The following is a 27,872-nucleotide window of genomic DNA, read 5'->3' on the forward strand; positions in this document are numbered from 1 at the left end:
TTTTAAAAACTTGTAAATATATATGGAAAGAAAAAGCTTATTTGACAACGGAGATTTTTAATAGGCGTTACTGCAATTGTTAACATTGCAATCAGCCCTATAAATTAAGATTCCCGAAGTTTGGGCAAACTTTTTTTGATTCGTTTACAAGTAAATCGAGTCAACTTTAACATTAAATAAATATTTGAGGCGAATATTTAAAAGAAAAAGGATGATATGGCAGCACTGATAGTGACGCTGAACTAATAAAGATTCGATACCTCGATAGTGCAATCGATAGCTCAGCAGCTCGAACTCAAATCTGCTGAAAGCATTAAAGAGACTGCATTATTTTTAAATAAGATTAATTTGCTTCGTGATTTTGAAGGATTTAGAAAATTTGCGATATTATGGAACCGATGACACTTGGCAGTCCTATCAGCAGCCCTGGCAGTAATCAAAACCAATATTTGCCTCCCTTCCTCATGGGCGATCCTCAGGCAATGACGCCCCACAACAACACTCTGTCCCCGAAACTGGGACGCTACAATGTCAGCTTTGGTAAATGTCCGATCATTGATTTTGTGGTATTTATAATTAGAGTAACTTGTCAACAGCCTCGCCGCCGAGTAACAACACGACCCAGGAGATGGGATACAACAATCTGCAGCAGCTTAATCGCTCAGTTGTTGGCACGCGCACGCTATTCGCAGGCGGCAGCAGCTCCAACAACAGTGCAGGCGGCGGCGGTGCAGTGGCGAATACTAGTCATCAGGCTGGTCCGCCGACCCAAGGATTGTTCGATTCGCTGCGCAGCGAGCAGATGCCTGGAACACCGCAACGCACGCACTTGGGAATGCTGCCGGCATCTTCGCATCTAAACAGTTCCAACTACAGCCTGAATCAGAGCTTGCATCCTCCGATTACACAGCTGAATGATTCATATGTGCCAAATGCGCCCAATGCCATTAACGCCTCTATGCGCGCACTCTGCTCACCACTGGGAGCCAACATGTCACCACTGACCATCCAACACACTCCTCAGGCACGTGCCAGTGACTTTTGGGTGACGATCTTTGGTTTCTCCCCCGGCGCCAGTTCGATGATACTACAACACTTTACAATGTGCGGCACAATTGTGGATGTGGTGCATGCCCCACAGAATGGCAACTGGATGCACGTGCGCTTTGCATCCCGTATCGAGAGCGACAAGGCGCTAAACTACAACCTGAAGGTGATTGCCAGCAATGTGATGGTCGGCGTTACTCGATGCACCGACGACCACATCATTGACAAGGAGAACGGAGTGAATGTGAACGGAACCAACGGTTCGAATGTGGAGCCATTTAAGCCCAAGGTGCGTCCTTTGGCCCAACAGTCCTACAACGTTGCCCAGCACGACACTCAGGTCTCACCCAAGAGCAATTTGCCCCAGAAGAGCTCCGGATTGATGAACAAGGCCATGGATCTCATATTCGGTTGGTGATCTGATCCATTAATAAAAACCACAATTTCTTTGAATTGCTGTTGGGAAACCACTTAAAGCTTCTCGCATTTTGCATTTTTTAATAGCAACATAAAATCCTAATGCATACAGTTTATAATATATATATATATAGAAATAGAAATTGGTATTATTTGCTAAAGATTCCACCCGCACTCGCCCCTTTTCTTCCCTTCCATTTATTTGGGCTCCACCTGCGCAGTCTCAAGATTCTTCATTGTCGGATAGCTAATGGAACGACTATCGAGCTTCGATTGTGCCCACAATATCAGTTTAAGCAGAAACATCATTTTTGGCGTTGAATCCTCGCTGTGCTCGCATCTCAATATCGCCGAGTTCAGTTCGCTGGCAATCTTCTGCCTGTACGACTGCTCCAGCAGATCGGCGAATGGGCTTTCCTGTGGCTTCTCGAATGCCAGCAGTGCCAGTGTTCGCTCCAGCTCAAAGCGGATCTCCTCCCCCGACTCGGACAGTTTGGACTGAGCGAATTGCAAAGCTTCCTCCACCTTTCCAGCTCGAATCAGTTCAATCAACTGCAGTTGCTGCAAGTGGAAATACAAATAGAGCTCGCTGCCCAGCAAATCCGGGTGCAGTTGATTCACTAGATGCGTGGCCTCCTCAATCCGTCCAGCCTGAACCGCCTCCCTTATCAATATGCGATCATCCAGACTACTCAGCTCCACACTCGGTTCCAGTTCTGCTTCATGCTGGAACTTCTCAGCTGCCTCCTTGAATCCCTCTACAAATACAAATACAAACGTGTATACACATGTACATCATTTGTGAGCGAGATAGAGAGAAGCGAATTATGATTTGTAATTGATGCCTTCTCTTTTATTGTTTTGTTTGTCTGTTTACCTGTCACCAAGTAGTTCATGATTAAACGATTCATGTCCGCCTGCTTAAATGGGAAATGCTCTAATCGTTGCAACCATTCTTCTTTTGTGATGGCCTCACATTTCTCATTGTAGCTCATTTTCTTGTTTTTCCGTATTTTGCCAATTTTGAGGCCGTTACTTTTAACCTTTGCGAGCGCGTAACAAGTAGTTTTTTAACCTTTTCTCAATTTCTGTCACTTCAACTAGACAACAAGACTAATAATTTACGTTCCTTTTACCCAAATCACTTTTTATGCAGTTTGTTTTCGGACAAAGCGTATTTTCACTAGGGTTGTTGCGTAGAGTAGAGCTGTGTCGTTTTGTTCAGAACAAGTTCCAATGAACGTTATGGAACCAATGTATTTTTCTGTTATAGCTAGGTACTCACATTTGGTTACTTTCTGGTGTTGCGTTGGTCACATTAATTTTCGACGCTCAGCGTCCAAATCAAGGCGAATTTATATATTGGTGACTTCGTTCAATGTACTGAGGGGCATAGACTATTTTCAGCCCGCTCTTTCAGCACGCGCTAGAAAGAGATAGTACAGTGGGACAATCTCTGATTTTGCTGTAGGAAAATCATATCTTTTGAACCAATCAAGATATTTCAATAATTTAAACAGCATTTGATAAAAAACTTCTTAAGCTTTAAAATGTTTGCACTGCTTGATAGGCTCACTGGTTGATTCTGGGTTTTCAGTCAAAGTTTAAAAATATTATCAGTGCATATTTTACATGTAAAATTTAAAAAAATTAATCCTTTTTTTTTTGTCCGAAATATAAATTTTTAATCTTTTGGTAAATGTCTATATTGCAGTTCTTATCTCACAAAAAAAAAAAAAAAACACAAATGGGGGCCATTTATGTTGAATTTACCAGTAAAAATTAGATTGGGGTCTAACTTAGTTTATTTTTAAAAAAATCTTTGAAATTTCCATACAAAATGAACTCATTTATTGTTGTTTTGTGCAACTTGTCATTATTGTGGCCCGTTTCTTCGACTTGTCGATTTTATGACCTTTTTACCATCTACACCTAATGGTCTTATAAATTTTATTGTGAAAAATCTCAATATAAAAATAATATGATGAAAAATTATGAAAACATCGGATAAAGAAGCTCGAAGACCATTGGCAAAAAACTGTTGTACATGAGGTGTCTGTGGGAACTTGGAAAAGGAGCGCCGCAGACAAAAATTTTTTTGTCTACGGCCCGCTATTTACATTCCCAAAACCACTATGATCTAGATTGTGCAGATGTTCAAGAAGCTACTTGTGACGATGTGACCAAATCAGTGTTAGTAAACGGACAATAGTAAGGATAAATTACAAAAAACAACCATGCAAAATTTCATTTTGTATGAAAATTTCAAAGATTTTTTAAAAATGAACTAAGTGAGACTCCAATCTATTTTTTACTGGTAAATTCATCATAAATCACCCCCTAATTTTGGTTTTTTTTTTTTGAGATAAGAACAGCATTATAAATAGTTACCAATCTTTTTTATCCTTTAAACAGCATTGTTTAATATATAAAAAAGTTGTATTACGCTTATTACAAAAGAAAAAAAAAATTGAAAATCTGGTATGATGCCTGTCATAGCGAAAATGTATATAAATGTACTGCGCTCTTTTGGACTAAAAGTTTGCTTAGGCGCACCCAGATACATGAAAGACCGGGGTAATTTCGTAAAAAAATTGATTAGTGAAGACTTCTGTGGTAGTGGGATGGAGTCCAAATGAGTAAAATTTTAGTCCTGTTACATCAAAGTTAAAAAATAGTCTAATTTTAGTGATCTTTTCTAACATTGCTAATAGAAAAAGTAAACAAGTGAAGTAATTTTTCCGCTATTTCATCAAAAATAAACTTACTTTTCAGATGAAACCAACCATAAAGATCGGTCGCAAAACTTGTCAACAAATCAGTTTTAAAGTTGGCATTTTTTGTAAAAAGAATGAAGGGTCAACTTTAAGGGGCTGTCACGCCCACAAATGTCACCCGATTTCAATAATTTTTCGGATTTGTAATCTTTAAAAATTTCTCTATTGGTTGCATTTATTACTTTTACAATCGCTTTCATCGAAAAAATTATTTAAATACCGATCCCCCCACCCTTATATCCCACTGTGCGACGTTTGTAAGCACGCTTGGACCCTCGAAAGAGCGCAGCTGTGGTAAAAACGCCCCCTGTAGTAACTTCACCTTGGTCCAAATTTATCACTTCTTTCGCTCGTCAAAAACTTTCGTGGGTACCTTTCTTTCAGCGGAGTACTCCCGAGAGAAAAATGTTGTTCGCGAGGTGTCAACTCCAAATTAAAAAAAACCGGTGGCGAAATTAGATAGAAACAAAATTCTGCTTGTCGGTTCCAATACTGTTTGTGAAACAGCTTATTTTCACTAGGCTGCTTGTAAGAACACTGCAATTTTCCATCTTCGTGCACCATATGACAAAATTGGCTGCCATTCATTTAAAAACAAAACAAAGATGTTTGGAGTTTTTCAACCAGGACAAAATTGCCAGAATATAAGATACAATAGAAAACATTTGTGGACCCTAATTATGATATTTTTTTACAAATTTTTTAACAAAATAAAAAAATCTACAAATTATTTTTAGATGTCTTCGCATTCTTTGAATTACTAAACATTGATGGTCCCACATTTTCCATTACCATGCCCCCTCAATGTATTACAGTCAGCTGTGTTTTTTAAATTTAAAGAAAGCGCGTAACTGGCGCAGAGATTTTCCATTCCACTTTTGTTTATTTTTGTTTGAGTTTTCCTGCAGAATAGTATAATTATAATAATAATATTTGTTTATAATGCTTAAAATGCACTTCACACATTGTCAGTTGCTTTTTTATCATCGTATTTGTAACCTTTTCTGGTGCTTTAGTTAATTCCCATAGCCCCTCTTAACTGTCATATTCATCTGGGACAGCTATAGTAATTGATCTGCATCAAATATATAGTTATTTAATGATAATATCATGAAATGCAATAAACTTTCAACATTCTTCATAATAAAAAATAGGTAAACAAATACCAAGTATGACCAAATAATGTTTTCGAATTGAACGGTCTTGTATATAATAAAATTAAAATAAAATCGAATTCGTTAAAACTAAGTAGGAGTACATTATCCTTATTTTTAATTTTGTCTGGTCCCAATACACATTTTGTATGGGGCAGCTGTGTACAGCTGATCGCCGAAACAATATCTGTACCAAAACCAACTCGGAATCTGTTTCAGGAATACCCCAGTAAGGCAGCAAAAAACAACAATTTAGAAGGAACATGTTGATTTGCTCACTTCAATGATCAACTCGTTTTTGTTTACAGCCCATCACTATCGAGGAACTCAAATGTTTGCCAACTTATCGTTATTTGAATTGTTTATTAATTGATTTCAGGCATATGTAAGCTATTACTGGCATAAAATACTAGTTAAAGTGAAAGTGTCATAATGTATGCATAATGCATGTTTGTCTGTCCGTGAGGGGTTCCTTCAACTCTCATTCAGATCCGGCTGTAGTCCGAGTTGCACATCAGTTCTTGCGATTGCCACGACGCCGCATGGACGCAGTGCATTTGGGGCAATACCACTTGCCCTTGGGCGGCTGAGTGATGCCCACGCATTGGTAATGGAACCACTCGTATGGACAGGCGTCATTGTCGCAGGCAACCATGTCGCCATAGGACACTTGATTGCATGTGCAGTATCGCGGCTCATTGGGATCATATGACCATTCTCCCTCGTTGGTTTGCTCCACAACCAAGCCGTTCTCACTTATGGTGAGATTAGCACCCGGAGCTAATGCAGTGCTGGGCAGTCCAATGGCAGTCGCCGACACGCCGCTCACATTACTCGGCAAGGCGACGGGAGAAGCAACTGCGGAGGTGGCTGCCACTGCAGCGGTTACATGCGGATTGGATGTCAGTTGATTTACCTGGGGATTCATGGTCAGAGTGCCGTGGGCAATGTTGGCATGCTGCAATGCTGTCGACACGTTCGACAGCATGTCCATGGAGTCCGCGCTCATGGATGAGGACGACGACGTTATGGAATTACCCGATGAAGAGCCGCCCAGCGATTGCATGGCAATGCCACCAGGCATTGAGATGCTTGTATTCAGTTTCCTTGAAATATACACAAATAAGTATAGATTGCAGTGATTATATCTGGGTATACATACTTTTTATGCTTTTTCTCTTGATGGTGATGTTGTTGATGGTGATGTTGATGCTGATGTTGTTGATGTTGCTGATGATGCTGATGTTGTTGCTGCTGCTGGTGTTGATGTTGTTGATGTTGCTGATGATGATGTGTGCTGCTGCTGGCCAGTGTTCCAGTCACTGGCTGGATGCTGCTGTTGTGCGCTGCTGCTGCCGACCAGAACTCCGTGCTGCTCGCCACGGCTGCACCGTGGATGGCCTCGTAACTGGCCTTCAAACTGGCCGTACGCCGTCCTTGTGGCATTTGTTGGGTGGCCACTATCGCCTGGCTCGCCGCAGCTGCAATGGCACTCGAGGCAGCAGCTCCTCCGCCCAGCTGCTGTAGATTATAGGTGACCATGGTGTTGCCATGGCTCCCAGCAACTCCTGTACTTGCTGCAGCTGAACCTCCACCTGCAATTGTCGCCACACCGACGTTGTTGCTGGCAACAGCAGCTGCTGTTGGCACATTAGTGCCGAGTACGCTGTGTTGTTGGGCTGTTAGATTCGTGGGCAACTGGCGGACAACGTTGCCACCAACTGTGGTAGTGGTGACAGCGTTGATGCTGGCACTGTTGCCCTTTCCCGTTCCCACTCCGGGCAAGGTTACATGTGTAGCGAGGCTGTTCAAGTGGTTGCCCATGACGGCATTGACAATGGTGTTGGTGTTGCTGTTGCCCACATTGTTGCTGTTGCCGGCAACGACTGGCAACGATTGATTCAAATTTGCCCGCTTCTCCTGCACAGGCACCGTGCATATCGTTTCCCGTCGTTTCTCCAGCTTTCGATGTCGCTGATGGCCACCAGCCGAGATATTGTTGCCGGACAGGTTATTCAGAGCGGAACTGTTGACAAGCAGGCTGCCACTGTTGATGCCAGTGCTCGAGATAATCCCGGTGGCACTGTTGATGCCACCGCCAATTAAGTGATTGTTGCTGTTGACGGAGGATGCGGTGTTATAGTATCGATTCTCCTTCTGGTTGATGCTCAGCAATAGAGCTGTTGCCGCTGTGGAATTGCTGCCATCGAGTTCGAGCGATCGCTTCTCCAGAATCTCGGTAATTCCATTGTTGTCCGCCTCCAGTTCGCACTTGAACTTAAACAGCTCGCTGTCCAGGCGTCGCAGGTAGCGCTCCACAAGCTCATGGATCTGGGTGGCAATCGCCACTTTCTCGTCCGCATCCTCCATCACCTTGAAGTACTCCCCGCGCAGACTGTGAAACTCCGTGTCCATCGACTCGTGCTGCAGCTCGCCGCGTTTGCACTGCTGAAAGAACAGACGCGACTTTTTGTCCAACGAGTCCATGTTGTCTGTGTGGAACATAAACAATTTGTTTACACTTTGCTCTTTTTCACTCTGTCTCACTTACTCTGCACTGCAAGATCCAATTCACGCATCTCTGTGAAACGGTCGCGCAACTCCTGCGGCAGATGCTCAATCACTGCATCAAATACCTTAATTAGTCTTACAGCTCAAGCTTAACTTCTTGGTCGGTTACTTACTTTCCAGATAGTCTTCCAAATACAACATTTTGTATTTTTTTTGTTTTCTTTGTGTTAATTGAACAAATTTTGTCAAATGAATATACTTATACTCATACTATTAGTGTTGCACAACGGCGGCAAGACTCTGGTTAGTTTGGAATATCGTATTATGGAATATCGATAGTATCGCTGCATCGATATAAAAAAATGTACCCTATTTTCAAATGTGGATGCGTCGACACATTTAAGACAAAAAAAGGTAAAGCTTGTCAATTGTCATACAAAACCATGAGAAACATGTTAAGGATGCACTTGGAAAATTTTCGCGTTGGTTGAGAACGAAATATCGATTAATTGTAAGCATTTTAAAATGCACTTATCGACCGTTTGGTAAGCAAAAGAACATAGCCATTGATTAATTTTATATATAGGATATTCCTGATTTGTGATTTTAATATGGAGAATGTTAAGAGTTTCCTGTCCCAGATGGATATGTCAGCTAGGAATGAAACTGAAGCACAATAGGTTAAAAAGCGAATCTAAAAAGAAGATAAAATTTACCAGCAGCTAAATTTGATATAACTAAAATCTTTTATTTTCTACCACACTTTTTTTGATAAGTGATTATAGTTGCGACTTAATTTTGTTATTTTTTTGTATTAATTAAAAATTTGGCATATCGTAGTGTTTTTGATGGTACTTATCTGTTGTATATGAGAGACAAGCTGGTTTTGTTGTACATTTCAAAGCGTTAAGTGTTTATAAATTTATTTAAGGCGGTGTGAAAAATTGGCGACGGGTTTAAAAAGCAAGCTACATTAAATCACTGTTAGCGTTAAAGCGCATTAAAAAAGTATTTATCAACAATATTGTTTGTTTTTCAGTTCAAGCAAACTATTGTTAAAAATTTGTAGTAAATTGTTTGCACACTTTACTTTTTTGTTACAAGTCACGAAATCAAAATCAAATCAGTGTGGAAAAGTGATAGTTTCTAAAACTAAGTCTGATTTGCTTAACCCTCTAGTGCCCAAATTTTCTTTTCCAAGAAAAAAATTATTTTTGGATTCAGTATGTATCAAAAGTGAATGTTTGTTTTAGAAAAACTTTTACTTTTGCACGGATCGAGTTTTATAGGACTATATCCTTGGACCGCCTAGAGGCGGCTTTGGGAAGGTGGGCCAACAAAAAATTAGGTAATCAATTCTTTTGTTTACACGTTTTATTATAAATAATATAAAGAAAGGCTCCAAAAACAAATAAAATAACAATTAAAAATAAAGTTACTTAAATTCACAAAGCTTCAAATATTTGTGTACAAAAAGTTTGTGATGAAAATCATAGAAACAGTCTTTTTTTCTGGGAAAAGCACAGGTTTATATTACATTTACGGCAGACAATTTGAGTTTCGGAAGTACAATCAGGAAGCTTACAGGTTTTTTTGTCAGCGCGTGATAAAAACATTGGAAAATGCTCCACGGTATCATAACGTACATCATTAATCGGAAGGAAAGTTTTCTTCCCTGTGCATTTATTTTCCTTTCCATGAACTTCTCCGTCCGTATCAATGTCAAAATCAATTGAATTAAAAAATTTTTCAATCTCCACGTCGGAAAGAGCTGATAGCTTATTCACATGTCTTCGTTCCATGTCTACTGAAGCAATTATTTGTACTTAAATATGTCATAGGTTGTTCCACTTTCAAACTTACCTTATAATTTTTTTTTTCCGAATTGTCCCAAGACTGCCTCTAGACGGGATACCTTATAAAAGCATTAGAAAGCTAGTGAAAACTTATTTTTAGTGTGGGTTTCGTATTTTGAGTCCTTGAGACTATCAGGAACACGGTACAATTTTTATATTATGCAGCAAACTTTTTATAATATTTTAAAAAAATATTTATATTTTGCACTTTTTACAAAATAATTATTTCGTCCGAGTTGCACTAATTTTCTGCTTCAAGTGACTACAGCAGCTTGCGAAAGCTCTAGTATGTATTCCAAACGCAACGAACTTAATTTTTGGACTCTCCCGAATTAGAAAAAACCCAAACCCGAGTCAAAAGTAATCAAAAGAATAAAATAACGGTGTTTTTAACCTTACCCGTCTAGAGGCGGTCTTGGGCACTAGAGGGTTAATCCAAATCAAAACCAAATTTGAATCTGTTTCAGAAATACCCTTGGTATGTCTCTACCGAGCTGCAATGGGATTCGAATCAACATAAAAACAATAGAGGAGCTCCTGTAACAGATTCAAATTTGATTTTGATTTGGTTTACGCAAATCTGAATCAGTTTCAGGAACGACCATTTTTGCACACTGCACTATGGGCGATTTTTCGTTTTATTCGGCATAAAATCTAAATATGAAACTAGAGACTGAAATTTTTTGTGTACGTTAGTTAGACAAAAATAAAATTTAAAAAATAATTTTTTGGAAATTGGACCACCCCCTCCCTACTCGGCTTTGGGTAAAAAATTCGACATATTGGCAATAACTCTAAAAGTGAAGCTATGCACTTGAAATTTTGTACAAGTATTACCTATGTTAAACAACATTTTTGGGAATAAAAATTTGTCAATTGGGTCACGCCTTTACTTCCCTCCCCTGAATTGTACAAGCAAAATGACATTTTTTTAAATGTGGTTTATTCGAAAAGGAGCAAAAAAGGATAGTTAAATAATGAATATAAACCATATCAACAAACTTGTCAATATTAGTTGCTTGCACCGGCGTGCACCACAAAAGTAATAGTCCACGAAACAAAACTTCCTTGGTTACATTTTCGAAAAAAAAAATATACTAACAATAACAGTGGACAACAACAACACAACACATATAAATTTATTTATGACAGCAGATATATATTTTAAATACCGCAAGAATATTTATCCATATGAAACTTATTTTACTTTTAACAGTTTTGCTTCTTTATAAGCTTTTAAAAGTCGCCATACATGAGGCGCCAAATTTAACAAGCTCATTTTATGAAAAATCAGCTGACTTTGCAGAGCTGCTACAACAAAGGGCTGCCACCCAACCAAAAAAATTTTTTAATCTAACTTTTACTCTTAATAAATGAAGCTATTTTTTTTATTATTCTACCATAAATCGTGGACTTTATGCCGCCAAAACCGAAAAATTGACCATAGTGCACTAATTTGATTTTGATTTTGATTTCGAGAAAAACATGGCTGGAAAATACAAATTGACTTGCAGAATAGTAATTAATTAGAATAATACTATTTGTGTATATTGCGTAAGCTGCAATTTTACGCATTATCAGCTCCATTTCGTCTTTATAACCTATTTTTGTGCTTTAACTTCAATTCTCACAACCGTTTCTTAGCTGTCATATCATCTGGGACATCTATAGTATTTATTCTGCATTTAATATATAGTTATATAATTATCAACTCTTAAAATGCAGGAATCTTTTAACATTCGCTATGTTAAAATCACAACAACATATAAACAAACACCAAGTGTGGCCAAATAATGTTATCGAAATGCACGGTCTCACATATTATCGCAATGAAATCAAGACGAATTCAAAACGAAATCAGCCTCAGACCTCAGGGTTTCCACACTTTCCGTATAATTTTTAAAATTTGCCTGGCAGCCCTTCACATTTTGTATGGAGTAGCCACGGTTGTTTAAAATTGCAAAATTGCATTAATTGCAAAACGGAATTTTTTTAACACATGTATATAAAAAATTTCTTTAACAAATAAAATATTCAAATGAAACTAATATCAAAAAGCACATTTTCTTAAATTAACATTAACATTAAGAATTTAAGTACAATGGCACAATACATTTATATTTAATTAATTAACATAAACATTGAGAATTTCAGTACAATGGTACAATACATTTATATTGTTCGGGTCAAAAAAATTTCGATCTAAATTACATTCTTGATAATTTTCAAGAAACTCTTGATTAAATAAACCAAAAAAGCGCCAATTCCAATAAAAAAAGGAGCCATTGAGCCAACGGGGAAAATAGAGCCAGTTTTGGCGCAAAAGCGCCAAGTGTGGCAACCGTGGGAGTGGCTGTGAGCAGCTGATCGGCGAAATCAAATCCGTAACGGAACCAAATCATTATCGATTTCAGGAATACAATATCAATCGAATCAACTGAACTAAATGACTTATAATCAGGGATATTTGCTCGTTCGTTCGAGAAGGTGATTAGTTCAATTGAACTTATTCCGAACGAATTAATACAACACTAGACCTCACGTTTGGTTTAATGGTTTTTGCGCCAAGCAAAGTGGAAAATAAAATTGGTGAAAATGTCGAATGAAAGTTTTCCTCGTGTACATGGCTACATTGCTAATATGATTACATATAGTAAAGATCTACGCCATATATTTGTAAAACTTGAAAAAGCCTTAGAGAAAAAGGAGGAATTGCATCAAGCGAAAGACCGTAGATTAACCGTTATAAATTATGTTCTTACACTGTCAAAAATGTTTGCATCTCTTTTTCAGAAATTCAGGAAGCGGTGCGACTCTTACGTGTTGATTTAGTGCTAATCCGCCAGGCTGCCAACATAATGCAAGAGGAAAGAGAGGACACCAACAATTGTATGCAAATATTGCACACTTCCTACAGACATCAATGCGAAATTATCAGTTTCCTCGATGATGACAGAATTAAAAACATGGTGCGCTTTACAATTCTAAGCAAGCAGAACGAAGTACAGCAGAAGCTGAATATCATAGAGGAGGAACAAAACAGCGATTTGGAGTGCAAAGCTGCCATGGAACGTCGTAAAATCGGTATGTAATACATTATGTACAGTGTACATATGTACATATGTATGTACATTGGATCACAGCTTATACCCTGTGCCCATTAAAAATGGGCAAAAAGGGTACAATGTGTTTGGCAAAATGTATGTAACAGGCAGAAGGGGGCGTGGCAGACTAGAGGTGGAACATCGATTCTTTTAAATATCGACTTTCGAAATATCAAAATCCGAATCACTGATTTTTATAAATTCACTGAGTCATTAAAATATATACATATACAGTTAGTCGCAAATGTGTGTTTTGCAAACACTGTATGTGGATATTTATAATTATATAACATGTCGATGTTCAAGAGCATCGATATTTTCGCACCTCTATGGCAGACCCCCAAAAGTTTATATATTCTTGATCAGGATCAACAGCCGAGTCGATTGAGCCATGTCCGGCATGAACGCGTCGATCTCAGAAACCATAAGAGCTAGACACTTTAAACATGGTTTGTAGGTTCATAGCTACCGTACGAAGATCAAGTTTGTTTTAAATTTTGGATCGAACCATTATAATATAGTCTATATAATATAGCTATCATAACTGAAAATTAAGTTTTAGTATGAAAAAGTTTTCTGTTTGTTGAGAATTCTTAACCAAACTCATATTCTATGAGTTGGTGTTATTTATCCTGTCCAAATTAAGTTCAGATCGGTTGCCTATATCATATAGCTGCCATAGAGACAATCGATCGAAAATCAACTTTTTATACGGAGTACTTGTTCACAGGGTATCCTACTGTCGGGCGTGTCCGACAGCGAAGCGAACCAGCAACCAGAAAAGCATTAGTCAGCTTTAAAAACTACACTATAAAACATATGAACATAAAAGTTGAATGCCTGATATTTAAACTTCTCAAAAATTCAAAAATGTCACATGCACATAGTCTTGTGACAGCTTTGCTTTTTTTTTTTTTGTATTTGATATTTCTAAATTTTTATTTTAAAAGAGTTTCACATTATTTGTATTTTTTACTTATACTATAATAAATTATTTTTTTCTAAATATTTATTGTACAAATTTTAAATTAACGTTTATTATTCTATGACTTTTATATAAAAATCGAATTGTAATTATAAAAAGCACCACTTTTCACAAGCTAAAAGTCAAGCGACGAAAGCATATCCATTCCCCAAAACTATTGATATCCATTTAAATGACGAATGATGTAGAACTTATTTTATAAATAAGTTGTTTATAAAAAAAACTTTATTCTTAAGAAAATATAGTCTGACATTCGGCACATTGCGTCCTCTATTTATCTATAAGAATAAAAAAAATCGTATATTAAAACAATTTCTTTTTTATAGTGAAGGAATTTCGTAAATGTCAGTTACTTTTGAAAGAGGCCAAGGAAGATTGTTTAAACACTGAATTGGAAAACCAGCAACTTGATCACCAGTGGAAAATCAAAATAAAGCGAGCCACACAGCAGCGCAACAAGTTGATCGTCTTGTTAATTGAAACGCGCAAGAAAATTGACCATGTGTCCGCAGTGAGTATATTTTACACAATATGAATATATCGACCATCAATATAATATAATCGTCTTTACAATAGATTTTACAATTTAAAGTGCCTAACGTGTACAGACCATCAATGCAGATATTGTGTCCCAGAAAAGGTTTAGTTTTGCGTGGCAAAAATGGTCCTATTGCCTTGCAATCAGCAATGGACTTTCTGAAAAAATATCCTTGTGAAGTTGCAGAGAAATTAAACGTTAAGAATGTCAACGTCAAGGATGTGGATCAACCACTACGTTCCATATTAGTGGTCAATCGTCATCAGGAAGGCTGTGACGAATCTGTAAGCCCTACAAAGAAGGTGCACTTTGCCACACTGCCGTCTCCACTTCACGTAGACGAGTCTTCTGATGTGTCTCTTGAATCTATGATGCACCACTTATTAAATACTAATACACTTAATCCACAATCTTTAGAGTCAGACAAAGAAAGTATATTGCCTGAACGTGCTATTATACAAAAAGTCGAAGTGTTGCCTAAACTGAATCTTAAGCTACAAAATGATTCTTATTCTTTTGCTGCTTCGGGACTTAGTGATCCAACCATTCCGAACAATTCGATGATCAACACTAGCATTAGAAACGTTTTCCCATCTACTGAATATATGGAAGAAGATTATTCTGTCGAAAACACTGCAGACGTTACACGCCAATCACCGGAAGATGTGTTTGAAAGTAATATTGTCAACGATTCAAATACTTTTCATTTTTCGACACCAGTGGGTAATAAAAACGATAGTTTTTTTCTTAATTTCAATGATGAAAACAGCACAGAGTCACAAGACGTTGGTCGTTCCTATAATCTCTAAGATAGTAATCTTAAACCTATTAAAAATAATGTCATGTATTCATATCGAATGTCAAGCATGACATATTTCAAGTTTTATTTAACATACTCTTATAATTTGAAGTTGTTTAAATATTATAAATATTATTTAAATAATAACGGTTTTTAGAATCATACGGTAAACCTTATTATTATTTATTTAAAGAGACAGACAGAAAAAGTGGTACAAATGAATACAACATCTAAGATTTGTTTATTAAAGTTTAATAAAAGCAACAAGTATATAATTTTATTTTGATGATGAAAACACATTAGATACACAAGACATTAGTCGTTTCTTTCATCGCTAAGATGGTAATTTAAAATCTTTAAGCAATAAATCGATACATGTTTAGTTGTATGGACAATTTTAACATACTCGTATTAGTTGAAGTTATTTAATTTAAGTTATTAAGAATCATACGATAATCTAATTTATTATTTATTTAAAGAGACAGAGATATATATATATATATGAATAAAAATCTAAGATTTGCTTTTAAAGCTAGTTTCCTACCTACTTAATATAAATTTGTAACGCTTTTATTGTGAGTATGTTAAATTAAATAAATGTATCATGAGAGTTTCATAAAAACTATCTATTTAAAAAAAACCGCTATACATGATTTAAACTGAATCGTTTTGACTTACAACCAGGAATTAAAACCGTAATCAAAATTGTTACCTTCAGCCGGTATTAACCGATTGGAATTGCTAACCGTAAATGTAACCCTAACCGAAACAAGACATATTTATTATACCAAATCCGAAAATTTTCAAGCCAAAATAGCCGATTATTAACCGATTCATGTACAACGGTTAGTTTCGGTTCAATCGAGAATTCAATTCCACTTTGTTGTTAGGATGTAATCACTGTTTTCAAACTAATTTTGATTTTTAATTTGAATAATGATCTTATTAAAAAGATCTTTTTTGAAATTGATAAAAACACCAATTTCAAAAAAGATCTTTTTAATAACGTTTTTTCAGATTTTCACATCAAATTTATTTTTTTGGTGAACCGAAATCATACCAGTATTTCGAAACCGAAAACTAATTACGGAGTGCTGTCAAAATTAGAGGAAAATATTGCTGTTATTGACTGAAAAGCATCTAAATTTGTTTTGCGAGCACTTTTGCATAGTTTTAGAAAAAAATACAATTTGCAAAATATTGCTGAATATATATTTAAAAAGCCATTTTCCGGCTAGAAATTAAAAAAATTTTCTTGCAATTGATATCTAAAAATGGACAGAACTAGCAATAAAGCAATAAAATAGCTAAGCAGTGCTGCCAACTCTACGGGTCATAAAAAAGCTAAACTATGTTTTGTGTTTCGCTTGCTGTGCCAGCAACGAGCTCGGCCAGCCAACTGAATCGAAACCAAAAATAATTTCCCTCAAACGACACTTCCACCGCAAAATTACCCAGTGCTTTTAGCTGAGACACTTTCAGTTGTATGGGATGACTTCTCTATAGGTTATTTGCATAGTTGTACAACCCTATTTCGGCTATGTCGGTGAGTAGTTCAATTAAACTTGTGAACGATTCAATACAACTCTACTACGTACTTTCGGTAGTTTTTGGTAGTCGTTGTTTGTATTTATTGGTGGTGAAATTAAAACATTTCGATGGACATTGCCGATACAATAAAGTTTCGTGATATTTGTAAAATGATGGAGAGAGTTAAGGCGGCGAAAAATACGCAGCGTAAAGAAATAGTCCTAAAGCGATATTACGAGTCCTTTTCAAAACATCGAGAATCGTTCCGCCAGAAATCAGGTGTGGCGGTCATTGATGCAGAGGACGGGAGTAGCAGTTTTTATTCGGTGCTGCGGCTGTTGATACCAGGCGCGGATAGAGCACGCGACAACTATGGACTGCAGATAACCGCCTTGGGAAGACTCTACACAAGAGTCCTGCAGTTAGCTAAAGATTGTAAGTGTCATGTATTGTAATAGAACCGAAATGCGAATTGAAATGTTTTTGTTGATTGTTAACAGCTGACGATGCTATACGGCTGAAAAATCGGACTTGGTCCTCGTTTCGAGACTACGCAGATGTCATCAATTCCGTGCTGCTGCCCCGCTGTCACAATGAGCCCAGCAACCTGACACTGAAGCAGATACACGATATGCTTGATCTGATAGCAAATGAGGACACAACCGGTAAGTGGTTTCTATTAAGTGTATAAACTTATTAATTTATTTGCCAACATCCTCAACTTCCGCAGTTAAGGAACGCGAGCTAATACGCTTTACCGAGCTGGCCTCGGCTAATGAACAAAAGTGGCTTATACGCCTATTGCTCAAGTCAATGAATCTGGGAATTGGGGAGCAGCGCATTTTTGATCTGTTGCATCCACTGGCCAAGGACATGTACCAGCGATGCACAGATCTAAAGCGCATTTGCAATCTATTGGCGGATGATAAGCTATCAGTGTTAGCGGAAGCGCCGTCCAACAGAAGCAACACTGTCGTCGATTTAAATGCGTTCATTGAGCCCTTTCAGCAAATACGTCCGATGTTGTGCGAAAGGTTTCCGGGCCAGATTGAAGAAATTATGCAATCGGATGTGCTCTATTTGGAAACTAAAATGGATGGTGAGCGTTTTCAGCTGCATTACGCCCGCGGCAGATTCAAATATATATCTCGCAATGGCGCCGATTACACTAAAAGCTTTGGTGATAGCTATGATCGTGGCACTCTGACTCCACATCTGCGAACACTTCTGCCCCTGGGCATGGAGTCAATCATACTTGACGGCGAGATGATGATCTGGGATACGCAACATCTGCGCTATCGCGAGAAAGGAGAAAACACAGATGTGAAGCATTTGAAACCGGAACACAGCTGGCGACCGTGCTTTGTTGTTTATGATCTCCTATATCTGAATGGGGAAAGTTACTTGGATATGACCTATGTGCAACGTGCCTACAAGCTGCAGGAGTTGCTCAACGAGCAGCAGGGCGTACTGCAGATAATGAAAGGCCACAAGATTAGTTCGCTAGAGCACTTTAACCAGCTCTTTCAACAGATGCTCGACTCCAATGCCGAAGGGATTGTTCTCAAGAAACAAAATTCGATATACAAGCCAGGAGTTCGTGTGGGCGGTGGATGGTACAAGGACAAAGCTGATGTGAGTCAAGTTTTCAACAAATTGCCAACTTTAATAATCATTCTTTGGGGCTTTTTGCAGTACATCGAAGGTCTTATTACTGAATTTGATGTTCTTATCATGGGAGGCTTTTACAATCGTCATCGGACTTTTATTGAATCGTTTTTACTCGGCGTACTGAAACCTGCTGGCGACAATGGACGTGATGAAGTTTACAGCATCGGTTGTGTGGCCAACAACTCGCGTCAGCGCCGAGTGCTTCATCATGAACTGAATCCACATTGGCACATTTCTAGTACAGAGCCACCACCGCTCTGGTATCACTATAAGCCCAACGAGAAGGAAGGCTGTCCCGATGTTTGGATCCAACCCGACAAGTCAATAATACTGCAAGTAAAGGCAGCAGATTTGACGCCTAATGGCGCCTTCTTTACACCCAAATCCCTTCATTTTCCGCGTATTCAACTCATGCGCGATGACAAGGTGTGGAACGAATGCATGACGCTACATGAATACACGGAATTATGCCAGGTAAACTGGCGTACATTAAGAGCAAATCTATAATTCATGATGTACATTTAAAATATATTTACTTTACAGGGTCGGGTTGCAATCAAAAAATTGAACAAGCGTCATGTGGATCTTAATGATTTCACTTCAAAACGCAAACGTCAAAAATTGACGCCCGCAGAACGCAATCGCATTGGATTAATGGCTTATGAAAAGCGATACGATGTACAGCCGTTGGAAAATGGCTCTCAGCTTTTTAATGGCTTTAGCTTTTGCATATTAAGCGGAAAGCGTGGACACAGCAAGCAGCAGCTGCAAACACTTGCCGCTCAAAACGGCGGCACTATTGTTCAGAACCCATTGCCGAATGATCCGAAGTGCATTTGCATATCCGGTGATCGAATCTATCTGGTAGACCGTCTAATGCGGCAGCAGCCACGAACCAATGATATTTTGCAAATGGATTGGCTACTGCGCGTTTGCCAAAAGCAACAGATCGAGCTGCGTCCCAAGGATGTGCTGTCAGCCACCGATGCGCTGCAGGCGCAGTTTGATAAAAGCTTTGATAAATTTGGTGACAGCTTTACGGATGTACTTAGCAGCCAACAGGAGCTACAGGAGGTGCTACAGGACATTAGCGAAACTCAGCTGGATTCAAAATATGTCAAACAATCTGATTTGGATAATCTTGAGCAGGAATTACTGGGTGCTACTAGCATTAATATATTTTCCAAACACTTTGGATTCTTCTACAATCCAGACGCAGACGAGATGTCCAGGCTGTTGTTCATGCAGCATGGCGGTAAATTAGTCGGTAGTTTAGAGGAGATGAACCCAACATTGGTATTTGTGTGTCCCGACCGTCTGAATCGACATTGCTTTGAGCCGTGGCATCTTAAGAATTTATCTTCGCGTAATGTTAAAACTGTGAGCACGGATTGGATACGGCAATCGCATCGTGCCAGCTGCACTCTGTCCACTGATGAGTTTCTTTTTAAATTTTAATTGTTGACTACCAAGGAAAATCAATTGTTTGTTTATACACATGGGGACATCAACTTCGGTAAATTTTTTTTTTCAATGCATGGCATTTTGGGTTATTATCGTTATTTATTTATTAAATTTCAATAAGTTATTAAAGTAACCATAAATTAGAATTTAAAAAATTATTTTGGAGGTATGAATTCAAAAGACACATTTATTTGAAATCCATATGGGCCATTTAAATGGAAATAGATCAATTTTTACCCTTTTTTTAAGCACTAGTTTCCGTGTCTGCATTAATTATTTAAAGTGTAAATGCTATTATCGGGATCTGCGAAATAAGCAAAAAATATAAAGCAATAAAATAAATCTTTTTTTGAAAATCTTGCATGAAGCCAGGCATAACGAAATCGTATGACTTGTATTCATGATTTTATCATAATTTCTCGTGTTTTTATTTTTCGGGGCTGCATAAGTTTTTTTACTATAACTTCCGTAGGAGAACTGATAACCAAGGTGTCCTGTAGTAGTGGGATTGTGGCGTGAAATAGCTGGAGCTAGTTATCTTTCATCAAGATTAAACAATAGCCTAAATTTAGTGCTTTTTTTTAAACATGGCTGATAAAAAAAGTAAAGTGAAAAAACAAATTTTCTCCAGTATTTCTTCATTCATGCATAAATATGTACATATCACTCATTAAATAGAAGAGTGGCGCAAGTCAAATAACACAATTTTTGAATTAAAGATGCAGAAATGTTCATTATGTGCTGATCTGTGTTGTGTAAAAATTTCATCATCCTTTAACAAATCATTAATACACAGAGCGTGAGAATAATATATGTATGACCACTTTGCTGGAAGAAATACATAACAGGGACCGTAAATAATAAACGTTTTTTTTTTTTTGATAAAAAAAACACCAACTTATAATTGTCCTAGAAAATAATGAATTACACCAAAATCTTTATTATTTTACAATCTCTAAATTTCCGCCATGGTTTTTAAATTTATGATTTTTTACGTTTTTTTTCAATGATAATGATTAGCATTGAGTAATTTAATAAAACTTACACCATATTCATTATTTTTGATCAAAAAAAAAAAAAAATCAATAATCATTATTTTTTATCAACAAAATAAAAATTTACATTTGAGAAGATTGGTTCTGCTCCCGACAACCTCGATCACCCAAATCCGATGGCTGGTTCAAAAGATAAATAAATTTGAAAATTTTAGTGGACTTCTTAAAATGATACAAAATTGTTTTTCTGTTTGCATCAAAGCGCTAAAAAAGCTTAGATGTAATAATGGGGATTTATTCCCATCTACGACTTTTTGAAAAAACCGCTAGTTTAGCGGGAAAACGCTAAATCACGCTAAAATTGAAACTTTTTTTCCAAAGTACTCAGGTAACATTTTGCAGGTGAAGTAAAGTTTTTTAGCTCACATTTTGGAGATTTCTGACAAAACGGCTCTAACGATTTCTGATAAATTTTAATTTGTTGTAATACGTACAATTTCGCGTTTTTTGGTGAATGAAACATAAGCTTTGGCTGAGGGGCTTGGAAGATATTACCTGTTGACTAAAGACATACATTTTTCTATCGGTAGAAAATCACGTTTTAGTACGAAAAGCTTTTTGGTTTTATGAGATAGCTCAACCAACTTATACAATATGCATTTAACTTGGTTTTATATATCCTGACCGAAATTGGTTCAAATCGGACCACTAAATCATATAGCTGTCATAGGACCGATCGGGTCAAAATTAGGTTTTAGTATGAAAAACTTTTTTGTTTATAAAATGTATTATAACCAAATTGATAGAATATATATTTAACTTAGTTTTATATATCCAAACCAAAGTTGGTTCAAATCGGACCACTATATCATATAGCTGTCATAGGACCGATCGGTCCAATAATAAATCTTAGTATGAAAAACTTTTTTGTTTTACCAAATGTCGTAACCAAACTAATAGAATATGCATTAAAGTTAGACTTATAGACCAAAGTTGGTTCTAATCGAACCACTATATCAGGGGGCGGGGCCCCCTAGTTTTCTCTATAATTAAAGAAACATTTTTTTTAAATATGAAATAAATTCAACAAATATATTTCTATATTTTACTGTCTGTCTGCACTAATGATAAATTTACAATGTCAAAAGCAAAAGCAATTGCAAAAATTTCTGATATCCCACAAAAAAACCCCTACACGAGGTAAAAGTCTAGTGACGAAAGCAATTTCTAGCCCCCAAATTTCTGATATCCAATTTTGTGACGAACAAAATTCTGTTTACTAAACAAATTTTAAAGAATGCAAATTTTGCTAGAATTATATTTTAGCTTCGTTCATTTTTTTTCTTTATTTATTTAAGCAGATGAACTTTTTGCCTCCACGCACTTCCCTGTCTTGCGCTTGTCGCCATACAGCACGTCATTCCACCTGATACAATAGGTACCGTCAAGGCAAACAGGTCCATAGATTTTGCGAAGAATTTCACTCTCGAAAACCCAAAAGAACCCATATCCAACTGTGTAACTGTCCATAGTTCTATAACAGATTTTTGGCCTCGGTAGAAATTTCTGTTGAAATGCCCATTTATAGAAGTAATTTTCAAATTTTTAAGACTTGATTTTATTCAGTTTAATTCATTCATATCAAATTGGCGAGCTACAAGTTCACAGAAGGAGACAGCATTTATAGGGCACCGTGTTATTTGACATACTTGATTTTTGGTATTATAACAATTTGTTAGATTGTCTTATTTATCTATATGAAAGTGTATTCGTTTCTTATTTCTTTATTTTATAATTTCTAAGCGTGAGTGTGACGGCATGTCTGCTACTATTGCTGTCTCTTTCCTGTTCGCTTCTTGTTTCATGAAAACATTAAAGTTTAACCTTTGCGGCTGAAATACAAATTGGGTGTATATAAATATATTTCTTTGTAAGTTTAATTTCCGTTGCGACAATAGGGACATCAAAAATACATTGGTTTGGTTTTTTTATGTAAGTACTATGTAATATAAATAAAATTTTTGTATAACATTTCTTTTAGCGCATTATCCTTCTGTTTATCTCTGCTTTGAGTTTGTATTTCTTGTATGGACTTTGAGACCAATTTTAACAAAAGATAAAAATAAAATAAATTAAATTAAACCAGTTTTACATATATTTATACTCTTAGATTGGAGAGAGAATCGGTGTATATCTACACTATATAAATATATATATTCAAATATCTTTGGTTTGTATATACTCTACAGGAGTTTATGTATATCATCTCTGAGATTGTTTAACAGTGTACACATATCCACAACACATTCATTTTATTTTTTAAATTGGCCACACTAAAATCCAAAAGGAATCGCTGCTTACGTACGGGTATTTACATACGTATGTGTGTATTTGTGTGTTGAAAAAATGCTGACATTACATATGTATATCTTTGGATTTACTGGATTATCCATCATCTATTCTAAAGCTTTGTTTTTATTAATTTTTTCAGAATTTTAAAAAGGTAGCAGCCTGTTTTTGTTGTGGTTTTTATTCATATAATTCTTGGCGAAATTCGTCCTACAAATGTGATCAGAACATTTAACATTTTACGTATAAATATCGTACAACATATAGTTGGTTAAAGGTACACAAATGCATATTTAAGAGGGGTTTAATGTTTTTTTGTTTTGTTTTTGCTATTAATTCTGTGTGAAATATGCCTGTGCTATTTTTTAACAATTTCGTAAAATAAATTAGAAATTTTCTCATGTGCTTATTTGACTGCAATCTGAACGGGTTTTCTAGGACCTTTTTTTGGTTTTTGTTTGTAATATTAAACACACATGGAAACATTTGATATATGTATGTGTGCGGATATATACATATGTATTTCCCTATGCCAGTAGTTACCTTGCGGTTCGTGTGACCGGAGGGAATCTGTGGTGGTACCTAGCAAACACATGGAACACTTTCATATACATTTTTTGACGAATTTTTTCACTACAAGTCATGCCAAATGTAGCGAGCGGTACGGCGATGGATTACCCTTAGTTAAAAACTTCCCGAGTTCCAAGTGGGACAAGCAATCGTTGCAAGCAAGCAGGACGTTGTAGATAAGTATTTCACTAGAGCAAAGGAACTATTGCGAATTGAAAAAAAAAAAAAGCAGATTTTTAATTAATAATTTTTTTCGCTGTTATACTTTGATATTTATACTTTTTTTTCTGGCTTGTAATATTTATAATAAGTGGTTTTCAAGTTATTTTTTTATTTTTAAATTATATTTAAAAATCTGTCCCATGTGGAATTCGAACTCCTATTTTTCGGAGTTCGTTTTTTTCTTTGTCTTTGCGTTTCTCTTGCTTGCACTTTTTCTTTGCAGAGCGCCCTCTAACTACCAGTGATGCATCACGGGGTTAGAATTTGACTAGCATCTCTGCATTACTTGAACCTAACAACTAAGTGATGCACCACGGGGCTAGCACTAGGTGTTGCCTCAACACCAGCCGAACCACAGGGTAGCTTTCTGGGCTTTCATACATACATACATACATATTCCTATGATTCTTGGGAAACTCTGATGTGTGGTCGACAACTTCGACTTCATTCACTGATAAACAATTTTTTCCAAAATCAAGATTTTGGTCTTAAAAATACGTCGAGAACATAAAATTCTTCAATTAAGAAAATACATATTGGTTTTAAGAACATATCAAATAAGACCAAATTCTTATTTTAAGTATAAATGTTCTTAAAACTAAATTAAAAAACTTATAATTTTTTTTTTTAATTTTCATTTATATACATTTTATTGTGTCTTTGTAATTTTATAAATGTTGTTTTTATTTTGTTACGAGTGGGATTCGAAGAACCGGTGCCTGCTGCTTTCCCAACTAATGCAGTTTCTCAAACTAGAGCGCCACGGGGCCACTATTTTTTTTTATATGAAATAGAACATATTTATACTTTCCTAACAATTTAAGTTTTTTATTCTTGTATTAAGAACTTCGATTTTTTAGATTAATATTCTTAGTATTAGTAATATGGTCTTCAAATGTTCTTATTTTAAGAACAAAATATTTTAGAAGTTGGTCTTTTTTTTCAGTGTACAAGTACTACCAACAGTAATGTTTAAGATAAAAACAATAGTAGTAATAATATATAATAATAATAAAAATAATGGTAATAATATAAAAATAATAGTAAAAATAATATATGCTAGAGCTAATAATAAGATTAGTTACACTTTTATTTTGTGGTTTCTTTTCATCTCGATATAATTTAAACATTAAAACCTTTAACATTATGGCAAAAAAAAATTTTTATTTATTTATATAAAAAGTTTTTTGGAATTTTTGCAATTCATATTCGTATCAATTAGTATTTATACATTAACATGATGTTCCTCTTTTTTTTTCTTTAGTTTTCTTACCCATTACTTGCAGTGTAAAGGGAATTATGGTATTCGGGTGCAATGACTTATGTACAATGCACTATGGGCAATTTTTCGGTTAAGATTTCATGGTAGAATAATCAAAAAATGGCTTAATTTATTAAAAGTTGACACTTCAGTTAGATTAAAAAAAATTTTTTTCGGTTGGGTGGCAACCTTTTTTTTGTGGCAGCTCTTCAAAGTCAGCTAATTTTTCATAAAACGTGCTTGTGAAATTTGGCGCCCAATGTATGGTGACTTTTAAAACCTAATAAATAAGCAAAACTGTTAAAAGTAAGATAAGTTCCATAAGGATAAATATTATTGAGGTATTTAAAATATATATCTGCTGTCATAAGTAAATTTATATGTGTTGTGTAGTTGTTGTCCACTCTTATTGTTTGTATATTTTTTTTAGTCAAAAACCAAAGAAGTTGTGTTTCGTGGACTATTTCATTTGTGGTGCACGCCGGTGCAAGCAACTAAAGATGACAAGTTTCTTGTTAAAGTTGTTTTGCTCCTTTTCGCATAAATCATATTTAAAAAAGGCGTGGCCCAATTGACAAATTTCTTTTTTCCATAAATCTTGTTTAATATAGGTAATACTTGTACAAAATTTAAAGTGCATGGCTTCACTTTTACAGTTTTAGCCACTATAGTGTGTCGAATTTTTTGCCCAGAGCCGAGTGGGAAGGGGGTGGTCCAATTTCCAAACAATTTTTTTTAAATTTTATTTTTGTGTAACTAACGTACACAAAAAATTTCAAGTCTCTAGCTTCATATTTAGAGTTTATACCGCCTATTAGAGATGGGCACGGGCCTTTACGGGCTTCGTGTCCCGCGGGCCTCTTCAAAAATTCCACAGGCTTAGGGCCTGAATATCGTATAGAGCCCTTTTTTCGTTTGGGCCCGGGCACAAGCAAAAAGCTCGAAGCCCGGTAGCCCTTAAAAGTCACAATTTCACAGTTTCTTTTCCTATGGATTGATAAAATTTTTTCTGTAATAATTTGCTGTTAATGTCATTTCCACATTCCTTTTATCGATTTGCATCGATATTTTTATTAAGCTTAATTTTTTACCTATCAAATGCGTAAATGAGAGAAAAAATATATGATTCGCTAAAATTAGCATAGAAAAATATTAGGTTTTTACAGAACAACAAGTAAAGAGAGAGTATGGAAAAAAATTTTAGGTTTGTTTGTATTATATAATAAATTCGGGCCGGGCCGGGCCTTTTTAAAAATATGACCGGGTCGGAACGGGCCGGGCTTGAATAATTGAATTCGGGCCCGGGCCGGGCCTCAAAAAGAAGTCCCGTGTCCATCTCTACCGCCTATATCGAAAAATCGCCCATAGTGCAATGTACATACATTGCATACGATAGGGAGAAGAAGGCATAAAAGACCCTATAAAGTTATCTCCATAAGCTCCAACACCCAAGTCGATTTATCCATATCCGTCCGACCGTCGACCCGTTTTAGACCTAGCTTATAGAGATTATAAGAGCTAATGCCAACAAAATTCTTCTAAAAACCCCAATCAGGTCGTTTACTTAAAATTTAAAAAACGTTTGCAATCTTAACAATAAGAGTTAGAGATTTCAAATTGGGTGAATAGACGCCAAATATAACCACGGACAAAATGGTGTTTTCAAAATAAGTCACACCCCAGGATACCGGAAAAATATCCACCAAATCCAAATTTATTATTATTAATCACATAAAACTCGGATAAATGTAGCGGTAGTTTTGGCAGTTTTACGTTTTTAAGCAATGAAAGCGAGTTTTAAATTCATAGATACAATTATTATTAGTATATTTTAATTTATAAACATGTAGCCTACAATCGCGGACTTGTCTAATAGAAAAAAATTGTTTTTTTGCACTGTACATAACAAAAATAATAAGATAGAACAAGTAGAGCGTGATTAAATAAACGAATTTTGAAAATAAATAATATAGATGTAAATGGTGTTTTTTTTAGAGGTTGGTTTTTCGAGTAGAGATAAAGCTGACATTTTTTGTTTAATCTGGCAACTCTAATGTTCATTTTATCATGAGCGGGTTGACAAAAGAACAACGCTTGCAAATTTTGCAAATTTATTTCCAAAATAATGGTCCAGTTCGCGAAGTTTACCGCAAGCTCCGTCCATTTTATAGTCGACATAATCGTCCATCAGAGCATTTAATTCGGTTAACCATGGATCGTTATCGCACTACGTTTACTCTATGTGATAAAACGCATCCGCAGAGACGACGAACAGTGCGCACCGAAGAAACAATTGCCGCTGTAGAGCAAAGTGTTGAAGAGGACCCGAATGAATCGGTTCGCCACCGTGCACAGGAATTGGAGCTTTGTCCATCAACTTTATGAAAGATTTTGCTCAAAGATCTTGGCTTACGACCTTACAAGATCGACCTTGCGACCTCGTTCAAGAATTAAAGCCGAGAGACCATGCAATGCGTCGTGATTTTGGTGTATGGGCCGAAAACGAGATTGATCTCGATGCTGATTTTCATCGCAAAATTTTGTTCAGTGATGAGGCTCATTTTTGGTTGAATGGCTACGTCAACAAGCAAAAATGCCGCATTTTGAGTGAAGATAATCCAC

At 36.3% G+C, this 27,872-nt stretch overlaps 5 protein-coding genes across 5 annotated transcripts; 3 read left to right on the top strand and 2 right to left on the bottom strand.

Moving 5' to 3' along the window:
- Positions 1 to 283: 283 nt before the first annotated feature.
- LOC117790630 (nucleoporin Nup35) lies at positions 284 to 1,564 on the top strand. The gene is made up of 2 exons (XM_034630130.1): positions 284 to 540; positions 597 to 1,564. Exons 1-2 carry the CDS (start codon positions 390 to 392, stop codon positions 1,463 to 1,465), a joined length of 1,020 nt encoding a protein of 339 aa, XP_034486021.1. The 5' UTR covers positions 284 to 389; the 3' UTR covers positions 1,466 to 1,564.
- Positions 1,501 to 2,679, bottom strand: LOC117790641 (glucose-induced degradation protein 8-B homolog). The gene is made up of 2 exons (XM_034630141.1): positions 2,342 to 2,679; positions 1,501 to 2,222 (listed from the first exon to the last, which is right to left on the bottom strand). The coding sequence occupies exons 1-2, from the start codon at positions 2,457 to 2,459 to the stop codon at positions 1,663 to 1,665; spliced, it is 678 nt and encodes a 225-aa protein (XP_034486032.1). The 5' UTR covers positions 2,460 to 2,679; the 3' UTR covers positions 1,501 to 1,662.
- Positions 2,680 to 5,738: 3,059 nt separating this feature from the next.
- Positions 5,739 to 8,191, bottom strand: LOC117793878 (inhibitor of growth protein 3). Its single transcript, XM_034634311.1, has 4 exons — positions 8,080 to 8,191; positions 7,947 to 8,018; positions 6,558 to 7,887; positions 5,739 to 6,501 (listed from the first exon to the last, which is right to left on the bottom strand). The coding sequence occupies exons 1-4, from the start codon at positions 8,105 to 8,107 to the stop codon at positions 5,910 to 5,912; spliced, it is 2,022 nt and encodes a 673-aa protein (XP_034490202.1). The 5' UTR covers positions 8,108 to 8,191; the 3' UTR covers positions 5,739 to 5,909.
- Positions 8,192 to 12,566: 4,375 nt separating this feature from the next.
- On the top strand, positions 12,567 to 14,875 carry LOC117794003. Its single transcript, XM_034634465.1, has 4 exons — positions 12,567 to 12,846; positions 14,178 to 14,362; positions 14,428 to 14,673; positions 14,807 to 14,875. The coding sequence occupies exons 1-4, from the start codon at positions 12,621 to 12,623 to the stop codon at positions 14,873 to 14,875; spliced, it is 726 nt and encodes a 241-aa protein (XP_034490356.1). The 5' UTR covers positions 12,567 to 12,620.
- Positions 14,876 to 16,788: 1,913 nt separating this feature from the next.
- On the top strand, positions 16,789 to 20,268 carry LOC117791051 (DNA ligase 4). The gene is made up of 5 exons (XM_034630683.1): positions 16,789 to 17,153; positions 17,219 to 17,383; positions 17,449 to 18,353; positions 18,414 to 18,863; positions 18,933 to 20,268. The coding sequence occupies exons 1-5, from the start codon at positions 16,847 to 16,849 to the stop codon at positions 19,845 to 19,847; spliced, it is 2,742 nt and encodes a 913-aa protein (XP_034486574.1). The 5' UTR covers positions 16,789 to 16,846; the 3' UTR covers positions 19,848 to 20,268.
- The last annotated feature ends 7,604 nt before the right edge of the window (positions 20,269 to 27,872 follow it).

This window comes from Drosophila innubila, chromosome X (assembly GCF_004354385.1).
Source record: "Drosophila innubila isolate TH190305 chromosome X, UK_Dinn_1.0, whole genome shotgun sequence".
In the NCBI taxonomy this organism is placed as follows: Eukaryota; Metazoa; Arthropoda; class Insecta; order Diptera; family Drosophilidae; genus Drosophila; species Drosophila innubila.